Here is a 20,534-nt window from a genome sequence, read left to right on the forward strand (position 1 = left end):
CCATGGGGTCGTGAAGAGTCAGACATGACTGAGAGACTTCACTTTCACTTTTTACTTTCATGCATTGGAGAAGGAACTGGCAACCCACTCCCGTATTCTTGCCTGGAGAATCCCAAGGACGGCGGGACCTGGTGGGCTGCCATCTCTGGGGTCACACAGAGTTGGACACGACTGAAGCGACTTAGCAGCGGCAGCGGCAGCAGCTGACATATTGAGTGCAGCACTTTCACAGCATCATCTTTCAGGATTTGAAATAGCGCAACTGAAATTCCATCACCTCCACTAGCTTTGTCCATAGTGAAGCTTTCTAAGGCTCACTTGACTTTGCATTCCAGGATTTCTGGCTCTAGGTGAGTGATTACACCATTGTGATTATCTGGGTCATGAAGATCTTTTTTGTATAGTTTCTGCCTAGGAGAACACAAAACTTGATCTTTTCCACTTCCTCTACAGAGTGCCCAGCACATAAGAGTTTGAAAACTATATTTGATCTATAAATATTGATTAAACCTGTATGGGTAGAAATAAGCATTTATTTCCATATTACAACCATGACATCATCCAACTTAAGGGAATACATATAAGCTTGTAGACCACTACTTACTCTCCAAATTTTTTATGAATCAGAATTTCACCCCAAGTGGAAAGTCCTTCAGTTTTTGAAAAATGAAGAACTAATTCTCTTGAGACTGATTATTCTTTGCAAGTAGGTCTATTTTCAACTCCCTTATCCTATACTCCTGAATCATCCATATTTATCTGAACCAATTATTCTCATTATTCAAGAATGTTATTCAGTTTTTCCACTTTATTTTCTTGAAATTCAATCTAACCCTTCAAATAACAACCACCATCATAATAAGTTAACTATCTCATTCCCTTACATCTTTTCTTCATGGCACTTGGGACAATAAAGAAGAAAACATTTAATTGATGTATTTTAACATAATTATTAATGTTACAATCTCTCTAGTTGTTCTGTAAGCTCCGGGACATCAGGGCCATGTTTACTCCATTCATCATTTTGTCCCTGAGAGTGGAGGTGATCAATAAATATCTATTTACTGAATTGAAAAAGAAAAACAAAACATTAATATAAATGAGAGCATTAAAATGCTTAGAGTCTTTTCTTTTTTTTTTTTTTTTTCTGTTTTAGTTTTTGGACTCATTGAGTTTTCAGTGTTGTTGTCTTTCCTGCCCCACCCTCCCAACCCCCAGTCCTCTCTATTAGGACATAAAAAGCCTAATACAGCAGAGCTTTAAATCAGACAGATGTGGTCAGGAAACCAGCTCTGACTTTTACTACCTGGGCAGCCTCCAGAGATTCACTCACCTGGAGCTTATATTTCCTTTATGTAAAGTGAGGATCTCAGAACTCACTTCACATGGTCACTAAGAAATTTAAAAGAAATGTCATACAGTAGCTGATCAATAAACAGGACCTTCCTTCCCTTTGATTTTATAAGCAGAATAGAATGTAGTGTCATGTGCCACTGCCATAAGACCTCACTGCTTCTTCAAAAGGAGACACAAGTGGACACAATGGTGCTATGGGCTGTTCTTATGCAGCGTCTATGGGCACATCCTTGTGTCCCCGATCTGTCTGTCATAAGCAATGTCACATCAAATGGTCCCACATGATCGAATGATCAGATGCTAATACATATTGCATATGAGAATTCCAAGATATACTCTGAACTTGTAGAAGCACCCATTTTTCAAATTCAGAATTCCCTGGAATCTGAAATTGACAGCCGTAAGTCTCTCTGAGGAAGCCCATTTTCTAACCACACTCATCTGTGATGTAATTGTCCATGTTTACTGGTTCATTTATAACATGTTTCTTGAACAACTATCACAAGGTAAGCACAGTGCAAGGCATGTAGGTGGCAGTAAGAACTAGACAGGATTCCCTGTACTTACGCTTGAAATCCGTCTGGGGGATAGTTTTTCTTAGGAAGAAAATTTGTTGTCTTTCATGCTTAAGTCCAGAGGAAATTATCTCACAGGACTATTCTGATGAAATATTTATATATTTCTTCTAATCCAGCCTTTCAGTAGATTCCTATCTGTGCACTAGACCTATCTCAGTTGCCTTAAGGAGAATGGTGCCCAATATAAAGTAACACTCTTTTCTGAGCTTTCCAAAATCATATGTATATAAAATCACAGTTAACATTTTATGGTGTTTAATACTCTGTTTTCCAAACTAGAAAAATTGAATATTAGATAATCCTTCTCTGGGGAGCTATAGCTTAAGTCATATTTGCTACAATATTTTAAAACAATTACTGGGCATCAGTGATATGTTTAATATAGTCTTAAGTGCTGGGGATGCAGAGTTAGACTGAAAGGCTAGAGTACAGTGGGGCTGGAACTATACAAACAAAACCTGCTATCCTTAACCAAAAACACCAAAGGAATATATGTGTGTGTGTGTGTGTGTGTGTGTGCATTTTTTGAATATATAAGGTTAATATTTGATAGTCTTACATACATTTTGCTTTTCCATAAAATCAATGAAAGCACATCTTTGCCCTTCCTCCCTAAGTCATTTTGAACTAGTCCAAATGAAACTCAGAGCTATAGTTCAAAGGAGGGAAATATCATAGAAATAGAAACTACAATTTAATTCTGCAGGGACATGATTCATAGTAAGCTGGGGAAAATTCCTGATTCTAGCTGGTCTACTAAGGTTGGATATGTGTCATGGGGGTGGAAATTTGCTTTTGCTTCCACCTAAACCCATCCCAAAGCAGCCCAGTGTGGCAGCAGCTGCTACATGGCATGTGGTTCAGTCTTTCTGTTCACCATGAACCTCCAAAGACTTGGGTTTCTCTAGAAATATAACACTTTGACTCTAGCTATCGTTAGCACTGGACAGCTCCCTATAGGCTTAAGACTGTTCCAAGGTGTAAGTAATGACAATCATACTTTTTTCAGCTTACTCAAGTATATATAATTGATCTGGGGTGGGTTGTGGGGGGTGGGTCTGGGTAGAGAGATTATTTTTTAGTAATCATAAAACAATTAATGTGACCACCATACTTACTTAACCTACCTTACCTCTCACAAGAGACTCTAAGCAGAGAAATAAATGCTTAAGTCAGTGTGTACAAGCAGCCAGCTGATATACTCACTGGGATATGGAAATTTAATCATCACCAAGGCTATGGAGGGGACAGCATTTGTTGGGAATACTATTTCTAAATACTGAGCAGATTAGGATATTAATCGATTAGCTACTTAAAGTGAAATTTTGTCATCATTGTACCATCACTGAGTTGGAACTAAACAGCACAGCATGGTTTAAATACAGGGACAGTTGGCATTGCTTCCCTGATGGTTCAGTGGTAAAGAATCCACCTGTCAATACAGGAGACACAGGTTCAATCCCTGGGTCAGGAAGATCCCCTGGAGAAGAAAATGACGACCCACTCCAGTATTCTTCACCTGGAAAATCCCATTGACAGAGGAGCCTGGAGGGCTATATAATTATGGGGTCATAAAGTCAGACATGACTTAGTGTCTAAGATTCTCATTCTCACTAATTCATTCACTTATTAATTTTCTCAACAAATATTTATTTTGTGCTATATGTGCAAAACACTTATTCATAATCCCGATCTTTAATAAGATATCTTAAAATAGCTGCTTCATATGGGGTAGGGATTCATCAAGAGTGCAAGACAGTGATACCTAGTTTGTTGCTGCTTATGATTTTATTCAGCGTCTCTTGGTGGTTCTCCTACCTGAACTGTAAGGAATATGAGAAAAGAACTGTCTTTCTCTATATACTCTTTTGGCCTAAAATGAGCATAGACTCACACACTGATATTTGCCCCCATCTTGAGTTGATCTGCCTTTGTATCTGCATGTGTGTGTGTGTGTGTGTGTAGTTGGGGATCTTGAAAGGGATGTCTCTCTGCTTGTATTCTTTCCTTAAAAATCGTGGATATCTATGCCCCTCAGTGTGTAAAGAAAATATAAATTGGATAAAGAGTGCATTAGGAGGCTATCCCCACAGTAAGAACAGCATCTTTTGGCTCCTTCCCATGTCTTTTTTTCTGTTGGTTTCACACCTGAGTTCTCTGGGGAGAACCCCTGTTCTCCTTCCAGAGGGCTTAGAAGAGATTCCACATGTAATAGAAGAAGATGTACCTGCTCCTAACCCCCATGGGCCACCCACTTCCTGGGAGGACCTGATCTGGGTTGTTCTGCAGTTTTCACAGTGAGTCAGCTGTGTGGTGGATGCAGATACCCTAGGTTTTGATCAGCACTTAGGGAGTAGTGGTTTATCAGTTACAATGAAACTGTCTCAGACAATTGGTTAAGCCAGCTTCCCCTTTCTCCGTGTCACTCCCACCTTGCAGTCAGACTTCCAACTCCAAATCCTGAGATTTCAATGGAAACCAGTGTCTTGTACTTAATGATGCTCAAGTACTCTTCTCTCTACCATTCTTTTGTTTGATTCAACACAAATAAAAATATAAAAATAATATTCAAGATAGTCTAAATTTGTGAATTTCAAAAGCAAAGCATGGAGTATATGCTTTTCCCCCAATTTCATGAATGACTAGAAACAGTATTACAATCAGTAGTCTTAAAAATTGGATACTTAGTCCCAAGAGGTGATGGCACTCATCCAAAAACAAAGTCATGCAAAAAAATTAATAGGAGTTTGGATCCATAAATTATTGCCTAAGTTTATCTCATATAGAAACATCTCTTAAAGTAAAAATCTTCTGATATGATTGAGGAATTGAAAACTATTGAATTTTTCAGTATCACCTCCATATATATTTTTTCCCCCTGGACCACATATTCTCTTGATTTCTTCATGCTAAAAGGCCTTATTTAATAGTCTCCCCTACCCTGGAACAATTACCTGTTAGTGGAAACAGGTTTTCAGGACACACAGCCTTTAGTATCACTACCTATTTTTTAAATTTTTATTTTATATTAGAGCATAGTTGGTTAGCAATGTTGTATTAGTTTCAGGTATATAACAAAGTGATCAGTTATACATATACATGTATCTATCCCTTTTCAAACTCTTTTCCCATTTAGGTTATTTCAGCATATTGAGCAGAGTTCCCTGTGCTTATACAGTAGGTCTTTGTTGGTAACCTTTTTCTAATCAGGGTATAATTGGGTTATAATATTGTGTTTGTCTCTCCTGTACAATGAAATGAATCAGCTATATGTATACATATATCCCTTCCCTTTTAGACCCCCCTCCCACACCCCATCGCACCCCTCTGGGTCACCACAGAGCACCTAGCTGAGTTCCCTGTGCCAAAAAACAGCTCCCCACTAGCTATCTCTTTTATACATGTGAAAGTTATTGAAAGGGAAAGGGAAAGTCGCTCAGTTATGTTCCACTCTTTGTGACCCCATGGACTATACAGTCCATGGAATTCTCCAGGCCACAATATTGGAGTGGGTAGCCTTTCCCTTCTTCAGAGGATCTTCCCAACCAAGGAGTTGAACCCAGGTCTCCCACACTGCAGGCGAATCCTTTACCAGCTGAGCCACAAGGGAAGCCCAAGAATACTGGAGTGGGTAGCCTATCCCTTCTCCAGGGGATCTTCCCAACCTAGGAATCAAACTGGGGTCTGCTGCATTGCAAGCAGATTCATTACCACCTGAGTTATTAGGGAAGCCCATTCCCATTTTATACATGGTAGTGTATATATGTCAATCATAACCTCCCAGTTCATCCTGCCTCCTCATCCCCACCACTGTGTCCACACATCTGTTCCCTACATCTGTGTTTCTATTCCTGCCCTGCAAATAGGCTCATCTGTACCATTTTTCTAAGATATTTTCCATATATTCAACATTAATGTATGATATTTGTTTTTTACTTTCTAACTTACTGCAGTCTGTACGACAGTCCTAGGCCCAATGCTACTGTTAAAAGCCTCCTTTAATCTCTTTCAACACTAGATGCCTCACTGGGCTCCTCAGCATCCCCATCTCAAGAATTCTGGAAAGTGAGAGGATGGGAAAATGTATTCCATCCAAATGGAAGACAAAAGAAAGCTGGAGTAGCAATCCTCATATCAGACAAAACAGACCTTAAAATAAAGAAGATTACAGGAGATAAGGAAGGACACTACATAATGATCAAGGGATCAATCCAAGGGGAAGATATAACAATTATAAATATCTATGCACCCAACATAGGAGAACCTCAATACACAAGACAAACACTAACAGACATAAAAGGAGAAATTGACAATAACACAATAATAGTAGGAGGCTTTAACACCCCACTCACACCAATGGGCAGATCATCAAAACAGAAAATTAATAAGGACACGCAAGTCTGAAATGATACATTAGACGAGATGGATCTCATTGATATCTTTAGGACATTCCATCCAAATGCAGAAGAATACACCTTCTTTTCAAGTGCACATGGAACATTCTCCAGGATAGAACACATCTTGGGTCACAAATCAAACCTCAGTAAATTTAAGAAAACTGAAATTGTATCAAGCATCTTCTCCAACCACAATGCTATGGAAACTAGATATCAATTACAAGAAAAAGCGGATTCATTTTGATATTTGGCAAAACTAATACAGTTATGTAAAGTTTAAAAATAAAATTAAAAAAAAAAAAAACTGTAAGAAACACAAACACATGGAGATTAAACAACACATTTCTAAATAACCAACAGGTTACTGAAGAAATCAAAAGGGAAATCAAAAAATTTCTAGAAACAAAGTACAATGAAAACACAACAACTCAAAACCTATGGGATGCAGCAAAAGCAGTTCTAAGAGGGAAGTTTATAGCAATACAATCCTACCTCAAGAAATAAGAAAAACATTGAATAGAAAACCTAACTTTACACCTAAAGTAACTGGAAAAAGAAGAAGAAGAAACTCCAAAAATTAGAAGAAGGAAAGAAATCATAAAGACCTGAGCAGAAATAAATAAAAAAGAAATGAAATAAACAATAGTAAAGATTAATAAAACTAAAAGCTGTTTCTCTGAGAAGATAAACAAAATTGACAAACCCTTAGCCAGACTCATTAAGGAAAAAAAAGAGAAGAAACAAATTAACAAAATTAGATATGAAAACGGAGAGGTTACAACAGACAATGCAGAAATACAAAGGATTATAAGAGACTATTATGAACAACTATATGGCAACAAAATAGACCAGATCAGATGAGATCAGATCAGTCGCTCAATTGTGTCCGACTTTTTGCGACCCCATGAATCGCAGCACGCCAGGCCTCCCTGTCCATCACCAACTCCCGGAGTTCACTCAGACTCACGTCCATCAAGTCAGTGATGCCATCCAGCCATCTCATCCGCTGTCAGCCGCTTCTCCTCCTGCCCCCAATCCCTCCCAGCATCAGAGTCTTTTCCAATGAGTCAAGTCTTCGCATGAGGTGGCCAAAGTACTGGAGTTTCAGCTTTAGCATCATTCCTTCCAAAGAAATCCCAGGGCTGATCTCCTTCAGAATGGACTCGTTGGATCTCCTTGCAGTCCAAGGGACTCTCAAGAGTCTTCTCCAACACCACAGTTCAAAAGCATCAATTCTTCAGCGCTCAGCTTTCTTCACAATCCAACTCTCACATCCATACATGACCACAGGAAAAACCATAGCCTTGACTAGACGAAACTTTGTTGGCAATGTAATGTCTCTGCTTTTGAATATGCTATCTAGGTTGGTCATAACTTTCCTTCCAAGGAGTAAGCATCTTTTAATTTCATGGCTGCATTCACCATCTGTAGTGATTTTGGAGCCCAGAAAAATAAAGTCTGACACTGTTTCCACTGTTTGCCCATCTATTTCCCATGAAGTGGTGGGACCGGATGCCATGATCTTCGTTTTCTGAATGTTGAGCTTTAAGCCAACTTTTTCACTCTCCACTTTCACTTTCCTCAAGAGGCTTTTGAGTTCCTCTTCACTTTCTGCCACAAGGGTGGTGTCATCTGCATATCTGAGGTTATTGATATTTCTCCTGGCAATCTTGATTCCAGCTTGTGTTTCTTCCAGTCCAGCGGCTTTTGAGTTCCTCTTCACTTTCTGCCATAAGGGTGGTGTCATCTGCATATCTGAGGTTATTGATATTTCTCCTGGCAATCTTGATTCCAGCTTGTGTTTCTTCCAGTCCAGCATTTCTCATGATGTACTCTGCATATAAGTTAAATAAACAGGGTGACAATATACAGCCTTGACGAACTCCTTTTCCTATTTGGAACCAGTCTGTTGTTCCATGTCCAGTTCTAACTGGTGCTTCCTGACCTGCATACAAATTTCTCAAGAGGCAGGTCAGGTGATCTGGTATTCCCATTTCTTGAAGAATTTTCCACAGTTTATTGTGATCCACACAGTCAAAGGCTTTGGCATAGTCAATAAAGCAGAAATAGATGTTTTTCTAGAACTCTCTAGCTTTTTCTATTATCCAGCATATGTTGGCAATTTGATCTCTGGTTCCTCTGCCTTTTCTAAAACCAGCTTGAACATCTGGAAGTTCATGGTTCACATATTGCTGAAGCCTGGCTTGGAGAATTTTGAGCATTACTTTACTAGCGTGTGAGATGAGTGCAATTGTGCGGTAGTTTGAGCATTCTTTGGCATTGCCTTTCTTTGGGATTGGAATGAAAACTGACCTTTTTCAGTCCTGTGGCCGCTGCTGAGTTTTCCAAATCTGCTGGCATATTGAGTGCAGCACTTTCACAGCATCATCTTTCAGGATTTGGAATAGCTCAACTGGAATTCCATCACCTCCACTAGTTTTGTTCGTAGTGATGCTTTCTAAGGTCCACTTGACTTCACATTCCAGGATGTCTGGCTCTAGGTCACTGATCACACCATCATGATTATCTGGGTTGTGAAGATCTTTTTTGTACAGTTCTTCTGTGTATTCTTGCCATCTTTTCTTAATATCTTCTGCTTCTGTCAGGTCCATACCATTTCTGTCCTTTATCGAGCCCATCTTTGCATGAAATGTTCCTTTGATATCTCTGATTTTCTTGAAGAGATCCCTAGTCTTTCCCATTCTGTTGTTTTCCTCTATTTCTTTGCATTGATTGCTGAAGAAGGCTTTCTTATCTCTTCTTGCTATTCTTTGGAACTCTGCATTCAGATGCTTATATCTTTCCTTTTCTCCTTTGCTTTTCACTTCTCTTCTTTTCACAGCTATTTGTAAGGTCTCCCCAGACAGCCATTTTGCTTTTTTGCATTTCTTTTCTATGGGAATGGTCTTGATCCCTGTCTCCTGTACAATGTCACGAACCTCATTCCATAGTTCATCAGGCACTCTATCTATCAGATCTAGGCCCTTAAATCTATTTCTCACTTCTACTTATAATCATAAGGGATTTGATTTAGGTCATACCTGAATGGTCTAGTGGTTTTCCATACTTTCTTCAATTTAAGTCTGAATTTGGCAATAAGGAGTTCATGGTCTGAGCCACAGTCAGCTCCTGGTCTTGTTTTTGCTGACTGTGTAGAGCTTCTCCATCTTTGGCTGCAAAGAATATAATCAATCTGATTCCAGTGTTGACCATCTGGTGATGTCCATGTGTAGAGTCTTGTGTTGTTGGAAGAGGGTGTTTGTTATGACCAGTGCATTTTCTTGGCAAAACTCTATTAGTCATAATCAGAAGACTAATGGACAGATTCTTAGAAAAGTTAAATCTTCCAAGAATGAACCAGGAAGAAATAGAAATTATGAACAACACAATTACAAGCACTGAATTGAAGCTGTGATCAAAAATCTCCCAAAAAAACAAAAGCCCAGGACCAGTTGGCTTCACAGGAGAATTCTATCAAACATTTCAAAGAGATAATGCCTATCCTTCTAAAACTCTTTCTAAAAATTTCAGAGGAAAGAACAATTCCAAACTCCTTCTACAAGGCCACCATCACCCTGATACCAAAACCAGACAAAGAAAAAGAAAAAAAATCAGACACAAAAAAAGAAAACTACAGGCCAATATTACTGATGAACATAGATGCAAAAAGCCTCCACAAAGTTTTAGCAAACAGAATTCAACAGCACATCAAAAAGCTCATACACCATGATCAAGTTGGGTTTATTCCAGGGATACAAGGATTCTTCAATATACGCAAATCAATCAGTGTGATACACCATATTAATAAATTGAAAGATAAAAACCATATGATCACCTGAAGAGATGCAGAAAAAGCCTTTGACAAAATTTAACACCTACTTATGATTGGAGAAGGAAATGACAATCCACTCCAGTACAATTGCCTGGAAAATCCCATGGACAGAGGAGCCTGGTAGGCTACAGTCCATGGGGTCTCAAAGAGTCGGACACGACTGAGCAACTTCACTTTCACTTATGATTAAAACTCTTCAAAAAATCATCATAGAAGGAACCAACCTCAACATAGTAAAGGCCATATACGATAAGCCTAAGCAAACTTTATTCTCAATGGTGAAAAACTGAAAGCATTCCCCCTTAGATCAGGAACAAGACAAGGGTGTCCACTTTCACCACAATTATTCAACAGTTCTGGAAGTCCTAGCTATAGCAATAAGAGAAGAAAAAGAAATAAAAGGAATCCAGATCAGAAAAGAAGAAGTAAAGCTCTCACTGTTTGCAGATTACATGATACTATACCTGCTGCTGCTGCTGCTAAGTCACTTCAGTCGTGTCCGACTCTGTGGGACCCCCTAGATGGCAGCCCACCAGGCTCCCCCATCCCTGGGATTCTCTAGGCAAGAACACTGGAGTGGGTTGCCATTTCCTTCTCCAATGCATGAAAGTGAAAAGTGAAAGTGAAGTCACTCAGTCGTGTTCAACTCTTCGCGACCCCATGGACTGCAGCCTACCAGGCTCCTCCACCCATAGGATTTTCCAAGCAAGAGTACTGGAGTAGGGTGCCATTGCCTTCTCTGGATACTGTACCTAGAAAACCCTAAAGATGTATCAGAAAATTACTAGAGCTAATCAGTGAATTTAGCAGTTACAGGATACAAAATCAATACACAGAAATCACTTGCATTTCTATATACTAACAATGAAAAATCAGAAACAGCAATTAAGGAATCAATCCCATTCACCATTGCAACAAAAATAATTAAATAGCTAGGAATAAACTTATCTAAGGAGACAAAAGAACTGTACATAAAAAATTATAAGACACCAATGAAAGAAATAAAAGACATAAATAAAATGACATAAACAGATGGAGAGATATTGCACGTTCCTGGGTAGGAAGAATCAATATTGTAACAATGACTATACTACCAAATGCAATCTACAGATTCAATGCAATCCCTATCAAATTACCAATAGCATTTTTCACAAAACTAGAACAAAAAAATTCACAGTTCATATGGAAACACAAAAGACCCTGAATAGCCAAAGCAGTCTAGAGAAAGAAGAATGGAGTTGGAGAAATCAAGCTTCCTGACTTCAGGTTATATTACAAAGCTACAGTCATCAAGACAGTATGGTACTGGCACAAAAACAGAAATACAGACCAATGGAACAAGATAGAGAGCCCAGAAATAAACCCATGCACCTATGGGTACCTTATTTTTGACAAAGGAGGCAAGAATATACAACGGGGCAAAGACAGCCTCTTCAATAAATGGTGCTGGGAAAACTGGACAGCTCCATGTAAAAGAATGAAATTAGAACATTTCCTAATACCATACACAAAGATAAACTCAAAATGGATTAAAGACCTAAATGTAAGGCCAGAAACTATAAAACTCTTAGAAGAAAATATAGGCAGAACACTCAATGACATAAATGAAAGCAAGATCCTCTATGACACACTTGCTAGAGTAACAGAAATAAAAACAAAAGTAAACAAGTGGGACCTGATTAAAAAAAAAAAAAAAAACAACTTTTGCACAGCAAAGGAAACTATAAGCAAGGTGAAAAGACAACCCTCAGAATGGGAGAAAAAAATAGCAAATGAACAACTGTCAAAGGATTAATTTCCAAAATATACAAGCAGCTCATACAACTCAATACCAGAAAAACAAACAACTCAGTCAAAAAGTGGCAAAAAGACCTAAACAGACATTTCTCCAAAGAAGACATTCACATGGCTAACAAACACATGAAAAGATGCTCAACATTGCTCATTGTTAGAGAAAAGCAAATCAAAGCTACAATGAGCTATCACCTTACACGGGTCAGAATGGCCCTCATCAAGAAGTCTACAAACAATAAATGCTGGAGAGGGTGTGGAGAAAAGGGAACACTTTTGCACTGTTAGTGGGAATGTAAATTGATACAGCCACTATGGAAGATGGTATGGAGATTCTTTTAAAAACTAGGAATAAAACCACCATATGACCCAGCAATCCCACTCATAGGCATATACCCTGAGGAAACAAAAATTGAGAGAGACACACGTATCCCATTGTTCACTGCAGCACTGTTTACAACAGCTAGGACATGGAAGCAACCTAGATGTCCATCAACAGATGAATGGACAAAGAAGTTGTGGTATATATACACAATGGAATATTACTCAGCCATAAAAAGGAGCATGTTTGAGTTAGTTCTAATGAGGTGGATGAACCTAGAACCTATTATACAGAGTGAAGTGAGTCAAAAAGAGAAAGATAAATACTGTATTCTAACACATATATACAGAATTTAGAAAAATGTTACTGAAGAATTTACTTACAGGGCAGTAATGGAGAAATAGACATAGAGAATAGACTTACGGACATGGGGAGAGGGGAGGAGAGGGTGAGATTATGGAAAGAGGAACATGGAAACTTACATTACCATATGTAAAATAAATAGCCAACGGGAATTTGCTGTATGGCTCAGGGAACTCAAGCAGGAGCTTTGTATTAATCTAGAGGGGTGGGATGGGAAGGGAGATGGGAGGGAGATTCAAAAGGAAGGGGATATATGTATACCTATGGCTGATTCATGTTGCGGTTTGACAGAAAACAGCAAAATTCTGTAAAGAAATTATCCTTCAATAAAATATAAATAAATTACAAAAAAAAAAAAAGAATTCTGGCAAGGATCCTATGTTATCACACTGTTCTGATTGCCCACATATTTTGGCTTCCTAGATGGCTCGGTGGTAGAGAATCCACCTGCCAAGCAGGCTACATGGGTTCAATCCCTAGGTCAGGAAGATCCCCTGAAAAAGGAAATGGTAAGCCAATCCACTATTGTTGCCTGAAGAATCCCATCCCAGAGGGGCCTGGGTAGGTGGCAGTCCATGGAGTCACAAAGAGACAGACATGCCTTAGTGACTAAACAACAGCAACAACATATATCTCTTTTAGGATTTATCATATACAACACTGCACGCTCAATGGCTAGCATATGACTTTAATATTAGAGTGTAGATGTTGACTAGGTATCATTTAATGTGAATTACAAAGAGATTCTCATTCATCAATGTATATCCTAGCATTGTTGGACAGCTTGAGTTTATCTGAATGTTTCTTCTCAAAGGTCTGCACAGGAAAATTCTTTAGCCAGTCCTCAAGGCAGTGGAAATGATAATTTATGTAATCCTGATATTTTTAAAAAAGAGATCTTGTATGTTTGCAGTTTATCACTTTGGTTCAGAAGTTATAACAATGATTCAATTCCATAAAGGTATTCCATGAAGAGTGTATGTATTATCCTTGATTTTTATAAAAGAGAACCATTCGTTATACGTATTATTTTTTTCCAAGGAGTACTTTTGTCTTAGCTCATTTTTACAGGTTCCACTGAGACAAATGCTATTTGTATCCAATAAAGAAAGATGGTCTGAGTCTCAAAAAAAGGTCAATGAATTAACTTGGTTTATTTTGCAACTGGTCATTTTTCTTAGTCTTGATTGCCTGGAGCAACATGCACACTGTCCTGCAACTTTACCCTGATTTCTTCAGATAATCAAGCATTTACTATTCACTTGCCTTGCATTTTATTTAGATGTTCCATCTTCAGTCACTTAGGATGGTCTGCAACTGTTTTCTCACTGCTGTCCTCAAATTAGTAGCTTTTTAAATAAATGCCACATTTTTCCCTGTCTGTGCCCAAAATGTTACAAGCAAACATATGGTATAGGGGGTGGCAGAGAGAGGAAAACAAAAAAAAAAAAAGAGAGAGAAAACATTTATAGAATACAAAATAAGCTATTTTCAGCCTTTTGAAGCTATTCACAAAAATGACACTTCATTTTACAATTACTACTGCCTCACATCTTATCTGACATCAAATTGTTTCCTGTGTCCATGTATAAAGGAGACCTGGGCCCGATTCCAAGTTCTATGGGTCCATTTCTATACCAACAGCAGCCCCGGGAACAAGACACAATGCATGGAAGTCAGGTGGGGTTACAGGAGAATGTGAAAAATTGGATCTTGCAATCAGAGAGACTCACCTGAAGCCTTGCTTCAAACACCTTGTGCAATAAATGTATTAATATCAGTTCTGATCCTCTGTTCTCTCATCAGTAACATGGAGATGACATTTAGTACCTACCTCAAAATATTGTGTGACATAAATTAAATTAAATTTGATAATGCATGCAAACCCAATTAGCACACTGCCGAGAACACAATACGTGTTCAATAAATGAGGTGGTGGTTGTTTATAGTCTTGTTTTTACTCTTCCTATTGTTTATAATTTGACAGACAGTTTGATGTAAGGATAGGGAAGACATTTTACCTTACTTTCTCTGAAATACAGTTCTGTCAACTGCAAATTGGAGACAGAAATTCTTCCTTCTTCACTATGGTTTAGAAACACAATATTTTCCCTTTTATTACTATTATTATTTTTATTACTATCACAGTGATCTCCAGAATAGGAAGATATATTAATAACCATCCTTTCTTCTGCAATGGCTGCAATGGTTCCCTGAACCTTTCCATCTCAACATCTAATCTAGAACTGAATCTGAGCAAGAGTTTATAAGTCTCAAGGTTCATTTTCGCAAGGACCAGAATAGCACTGCATTGGCTAGACACTTAAGATATAGCATGAGACTTGGAAATGACGTGAATTTGAGTCTTCAGTGAATCTCAGTAAAAACAACAAAAATCACACATGAGGTTACAGTGGTGTTCTTCCTACCACAAAAATAGACAGAAGGAAGACAGGCTGGAAATCAAACTGGATTGCCTTCTTGGTGTTTCCACATCTTCTCTGTAAGTTGTGGCAAGCTTTTCCCTTTCTCTTTATTAATTCATTCCTTCCTTCTCTTCTTTCTCCCCACCCTACCCTCTTCATGCCTTTCTGTTTCAACTACTTACTGAATAATTTCAGGTGCCAAACTCTCTGCTAGGCATAGGGATGCAAAATGAACAAATTAGACAAGCCCCATTCTTTCATGAGCTGTACATTCTAGCATGAAAACTGACTTAGAAACATAAGCTGTGCTGACTCACTTCAGTTGTGTCTGACTCTGTGCAACCCTATGGACTGTCACCCTCCAGCCTCCTCTTTCCATGGGATTCTCCAGACAAATTTATATGGTGAACTGTAATCCCCTCTGTGATGGTATTTGGAGGTCGCAGATTTGAGAGGTAGATCATGAGGGTGAATCCTTCAAAAATAGTATTAGCATTCATATAAAAATAAGCCAGATTATGTAAAATTTAAAAATAAAATAAAATTTAAAAAAAAACAGTCAAAAAATAAAAAAATAAAAAGAAGCCAGAGACCTAGCTTCTTCTCTTTCCAAGGGAACAGGAGAGACAGCCTCTGCAACCCAGAAGAGGGCAGTCCCCAGAACCTGACCGTACCCACCCTGATCTCAAACTTCCAGCCTCCAGGCCTCTGAGAAATAAATGTCTGTTTCTTATAAGTGTCTGTTTCTTATAAGTTGCCCAGTTTATCATATTTTGTTACAGCAGTGGAACTAAGACAGTACTTCTTCTATCTTTCACAGTCTTTAAGCCCCAAGAAGTCACTTGTCCTCCTAACTCCAAGTCAGAGTCTCTTTCTCAGATGAGGCAAATGATGCAAATCTTCTCATCACCAGAAAGGGTATTTTCTTTCCTTTTGCTTAGAAAATAAAAATTCAAATGTTCTATGTTCTTTGTACATTTTTCTAACATAAAATATTTAAAAGTATTCTTAATGTACTTCTGCCTTATACCCTTCTCTACTACGTGCACATGCATTCACACCAGTCTCAATTTTTCTTTTAGAAAGATGACCAAAGGTCTCAGAGATAGACAAATTTAGATCCTTTAGGAACAACTAACCCTCTGCTTTCATTTGAACAAATTCAAGCAAATTAATCAAACATTTACACAACAATGCTTACTTTTCACTTAACATGTTGATGTTTCAATATGTGATTTGCTATTTGATAAGCTATTTGATAAACTATATCAACTTGCTAATTGATAGGCTATTAAACATCTGTTGCTGACTCTGTTATTAAATTTAGCCTCTACTTCCTTCTGCACTCTGTCTGCTTGAGTTAAAAACCTTAACTTCATTCAACCAGTATTTATTAAGTAACTTCCATGTACACGCTTCAAGTATCATTTCTCTCCAGGGCATTTCCACAATAGTACCAGAATACACTTTCTAAAATATGAATCAGATAACTTTGTATCTGTCAAATTGGACATGATAAGGCTAAAATGAATATGTGTTCAGATAAACACTCATTATGCTGAGTGAAAATGTACATATTAAGTGTTGCTGACAACATTTAATTAAGCAAATAGCAATATATGTCAAATGAGATTTAGAGTTGCCCAAATTCTCTGACTTAGTACTAGCCTTTTATTCTCTGTACTTCATGGTAAGTTATTCCTAAAGATATAAATTATTTAAATGGCATCATCATGCTTCCTTGTATTTATGTTGAAAAAAAAAATCTGTCTGCCAAAATGGATTGTGAGATATTGTAGGCTGAATATAGCCTTTGTGAATTTGTCTCCTTAAATCTAACTTGGTTCCTGGCATGTAGTGAATGCTGATTTGGACATTTGTTGGATAAATATCTATTGCTGGCCCAAAGGTAAAAACTTAGTTATAAAATGAATAAGTCCTGGGGATATAATGTTCTGTGTGGTGCTGCTAGGGGTTAAGAACCTGCCTGCCGATGCAGGAGACTTAAGAGACTCAGGTTCAATCCCTGGTCAGAAAGATCCCCTGTAGAAGGGCATAGCAACCCACTCCAGTATTCTTGTCTGGAGAATCCCATGGAAAGAGGAGGCTGGAGGGTGACAGTCCATAGGGTTGCACAGAGTCAGACACAACTGAAGTGAGTCAGCACAGCATGGCACATAGTGTCTATAATTACTAGCACTGTGTCATATATTTAGAAGTTGCCAAGATCCTAAAATTTCTCATCAAGAGAAAAAAAAACACAACTGTGTGGTGATGGATGATAACCAGACTTATTATGATAATCACTTCACAGTATATGCTGTGCTACACTCAAGCATGTCTGACTCTTTGAGACCCCATGGACTGTAGCCTGCCAGGCTCCCCTGTCCATGGAGATTCTCCAGGCAAGAATACTGGAGTGGGTTGCCATGCCCTCGTCCAGGGAATCTTCCCAACCCAGGGATCAAACCTAGGTCTCCCATATTGCAGGTGGATTCTTTACCATTAAGCCACCAGGGAAGCCCTCTTGGGCTTCAGTATTCTTATACTGAAGTGAGTAGCCTATCCTTTCTCCAGGGGAACTTCCCAACCCAGGAATCGAACCAGGGTCTCCTGCATTGCAGGTGGATTCTTTACCAGCTGAGCTACCAGGGAATCCCTATTAAATCTTTATGCTATACATCTGAAACTAATGTAACACTATGTGTCGATTGTTTCTCAATATCTTCTCAATATACTTTCTCAATAAATGTTTCTCAATGTATTACACTGTAAATGGTGAACCAAAAGATTCAAGTAAACAAACAAATAGCCAAGCAGTGAAGAGGAAATTATTCAATTTCACTTAAGGAGTTAACACTTTTCTGTTTTGCAAATGCCACTATACCATAACTGTTGCCATTGAAAAGAGAAGTTTGAAGATGTCTGACAGTGGCTTTGAAATTAAAGCCCTGGGTGTGAGTCCCAACCCTGGTCCCATCTCTCACTGTGACTCTGGCTGAGGAGTAGTACCTCTCCAGATGTTTCTCTTTTCCCTTAAAATTCAGAGCTGACCACCTTCTCTACTCTTCCCCAGGGTCATCAAGGAGGACAAAGGAGATGACATCTATAGCAGACTTCTTCTTCGCTGAGGAAAACCGTATGTAATTATGCCCCTAATTAATGTATTTTACAAGAGTTATTTCCTGTTTGTGAATCTAAATTCAATTTTAAGCCATGACCTATTTATGTATAGATGTACTTTTTCTCACTTTTAAATGCATGAGGATTTTTCTTTGAATTAAAAAAAAAAGTGAGGAGAGGCTCTAAATTTTTAATTTAATTAATAATTGACTTAATGGTAAGACATGAAAATTCATCTCAATACTGCTGAAAACTCATGAATCAAAGTAACAAATGTATATGTGCCCACATATTGAATTTTTCTATTTGGAAGTCTGCAGACAAAATCACCAGATACAGGAAAAAACTATACCCAAAAGATGGTGCTATTTTAAGTAATTTTAAAATATGCTATAAAAGTCATGATTATAAAAAGTCTGACACAGTATCTTTACTCTCTTGCTACACTGTTAAAATTAAACAATAAAAGATATATCTTCATTTATAAAAACTGTTATTTTATGAAGTTATCTGCCAAATCATTAAAAATAGATTTTCTAGTTTGCCTGCTTTATTTTTTTAAATAACTTATTTCCTGTTTGCTAAAATCTATACCATTGAGCCCAGGATACTGGCTGCATTTAATATTGGCAAAAATGATAATATTTTCATGAGAGTTCTAGTACACAGATATCAGAATCCTGTTTAACAAATGAGGAATCTAGTAACAAATATAATAATATCCATGCATGAAATGATTACCACATGCCATGTACTGTGTGCTGAATATTTATTGGTTCATCTGATCTTCATAAGGCTATGAGGAAGGTTCCACTCCACTTCATAGATGTGTGAGTTGAAACTTAGAAATCTTTATAAATGTTACTTGCCAAGCATTTTGCAGCCAATAAGTAATTGTATTTATTCTTAAATCTGATATCTAAGTCGGCCTGAGGTATAAGCACACTTTTTTCCCAGGGATGAACAACGGTGCCAGGCCATCTGTTAAACAGGTGATATTCTACAAAGGATCTGCAATTCATTTTAATATGTATCAAAATGATTGTCAGGCTTGTCATGTATCTGGCACTGCACAGGAATAACACATTCAAATGTTACTGATAGGCAGTGAAGTTCCTTAACCAGAGCATTTCATAATCCACATTCCAAGAAAAGTGTATCCCTGAAGCAATGACATAGTAAACAGAATTCAAAATTTAGGCCACAAACCTGTTTCAGGCTCAATGGAAAAATAAGGTTGCCCTTCCAAGATGCTATAAACCAACTTCGCACTGTTTCCATAAACTGGGTCATCAGCATCAGTAGCTGTTACATTAGTGACAGACGTACCTAAAAAAAAAAGGAAAAGAAAAAGAGAAAATAAGAATTAACACATTATTCTTTGCCAAGAGCTGAATTTTGTCAAGGATATTATACAGAAATCCATGTGTGGTAATGAGGAAGAAAAGAAATCTTTTTAAAAATATGGAGATAAACTATCATAACTTCAACAATATACAAGCCTTTTAAAAGACAGAGTACTGCTAAGTTGAAGTACTATATAAAGACAGCTCTTTTAGAATCTGTATTATTTAAGATTCCTTTGTAGTTTTCATTTGAAAGATACCTATCAGATTCGTGGGCTTAGAGAATATGAAAAGGATACATATCAAAGAAATATGAAACCTAAGGTTAATAAGATGATGGATATAAAATGTAACATTTAAGTTCTCCAAAAAGCACAACTGAATGTACTTGGAAAAACTGACTGCTGAAAAAGCTGCACAGAATATGAAAGGAATATTTTATCCCATCTTATTTATTTCCTCAAAATATAAAATTACATTGGACTACTAATTAATCATAATATTTAGATAACTGGGCCTATGGATAACAGAATCAAAACTTTTATTTTTTTCCCCAGATTAATTTTCCATTTTTATTCACTCATTCATTTAGCCATTGAATACATTCAGCTTGCCTGATACGAAGTCAAAATTTACACTCGAGAAGCCTACATTTGGTGGTAGGAGGGAAGAGGAGAGGAGAGACAAATTCAGCTGAGCACTGACACTGAGTTTGGACCCCTCACTTAATCCAGCACAAACTGGATATGGTCAGGGACAGCTTTCTGAGAGGCATTGCATTTGAGTGGAATTATGAAAGGTGAAAGACGCTTACTGCTTGGAAGGAAAGTTATGACCAACCTAGATAGCATATTCAAAAGCAGAGACATTACTTTGCCAACAAAGTTTCGTCTAGTCAAGGCTATGGTTTTTCCTGTGGTCATGTATGGATGTGAGAGTTGGACTGTGAAGAAGGCTGAGTGCCTAAGAATTGATGCTTTTGAACTGTGGTGTTGGAAAA

The 20,534-nt window shown here is 37.8% G+C and overlaps 1 protein-coding gene across 2 annotated transcripts in view; it reads right to left on the reverse strand.

Moving 5' to 3' along the window:
* The window catches only part of CDH8 (cadherin 8), a 401,377-nt gene that overhangs the window by 190,173 nt on the left and 190,670 nt on the right, over positions 1-20,534 (reverse strand). For both annotated transcript variants that reach the window (XM_055552030.1, XM_055552031.1), the window contains exon 5: positions 19,398-19,517. In XM_055552030.1, coding sequence (XP_055408005.1) covers positions 19,398-19,517 — 120 coding nt within the window. The remainder of the gene's footprint in view (positions 1-19,397; positions 19,518-20,534) is intronic.

This window comes from Bubalus kerabau, chromosome 17 (assembly GCF_029407905.1).
Source record: "Bubalus kerabau isolate K-KA32 ecotype Philippines breed swamp buffalo chromosome 17, PCC_UOA_SB_1v2, whole genome shotgun sequence".
NCBI lineage: Eukaryota > Metazoa > Chordata > Mammalia > Artiodactyla > Bovidae > Bubalus > Bubalus kerabau.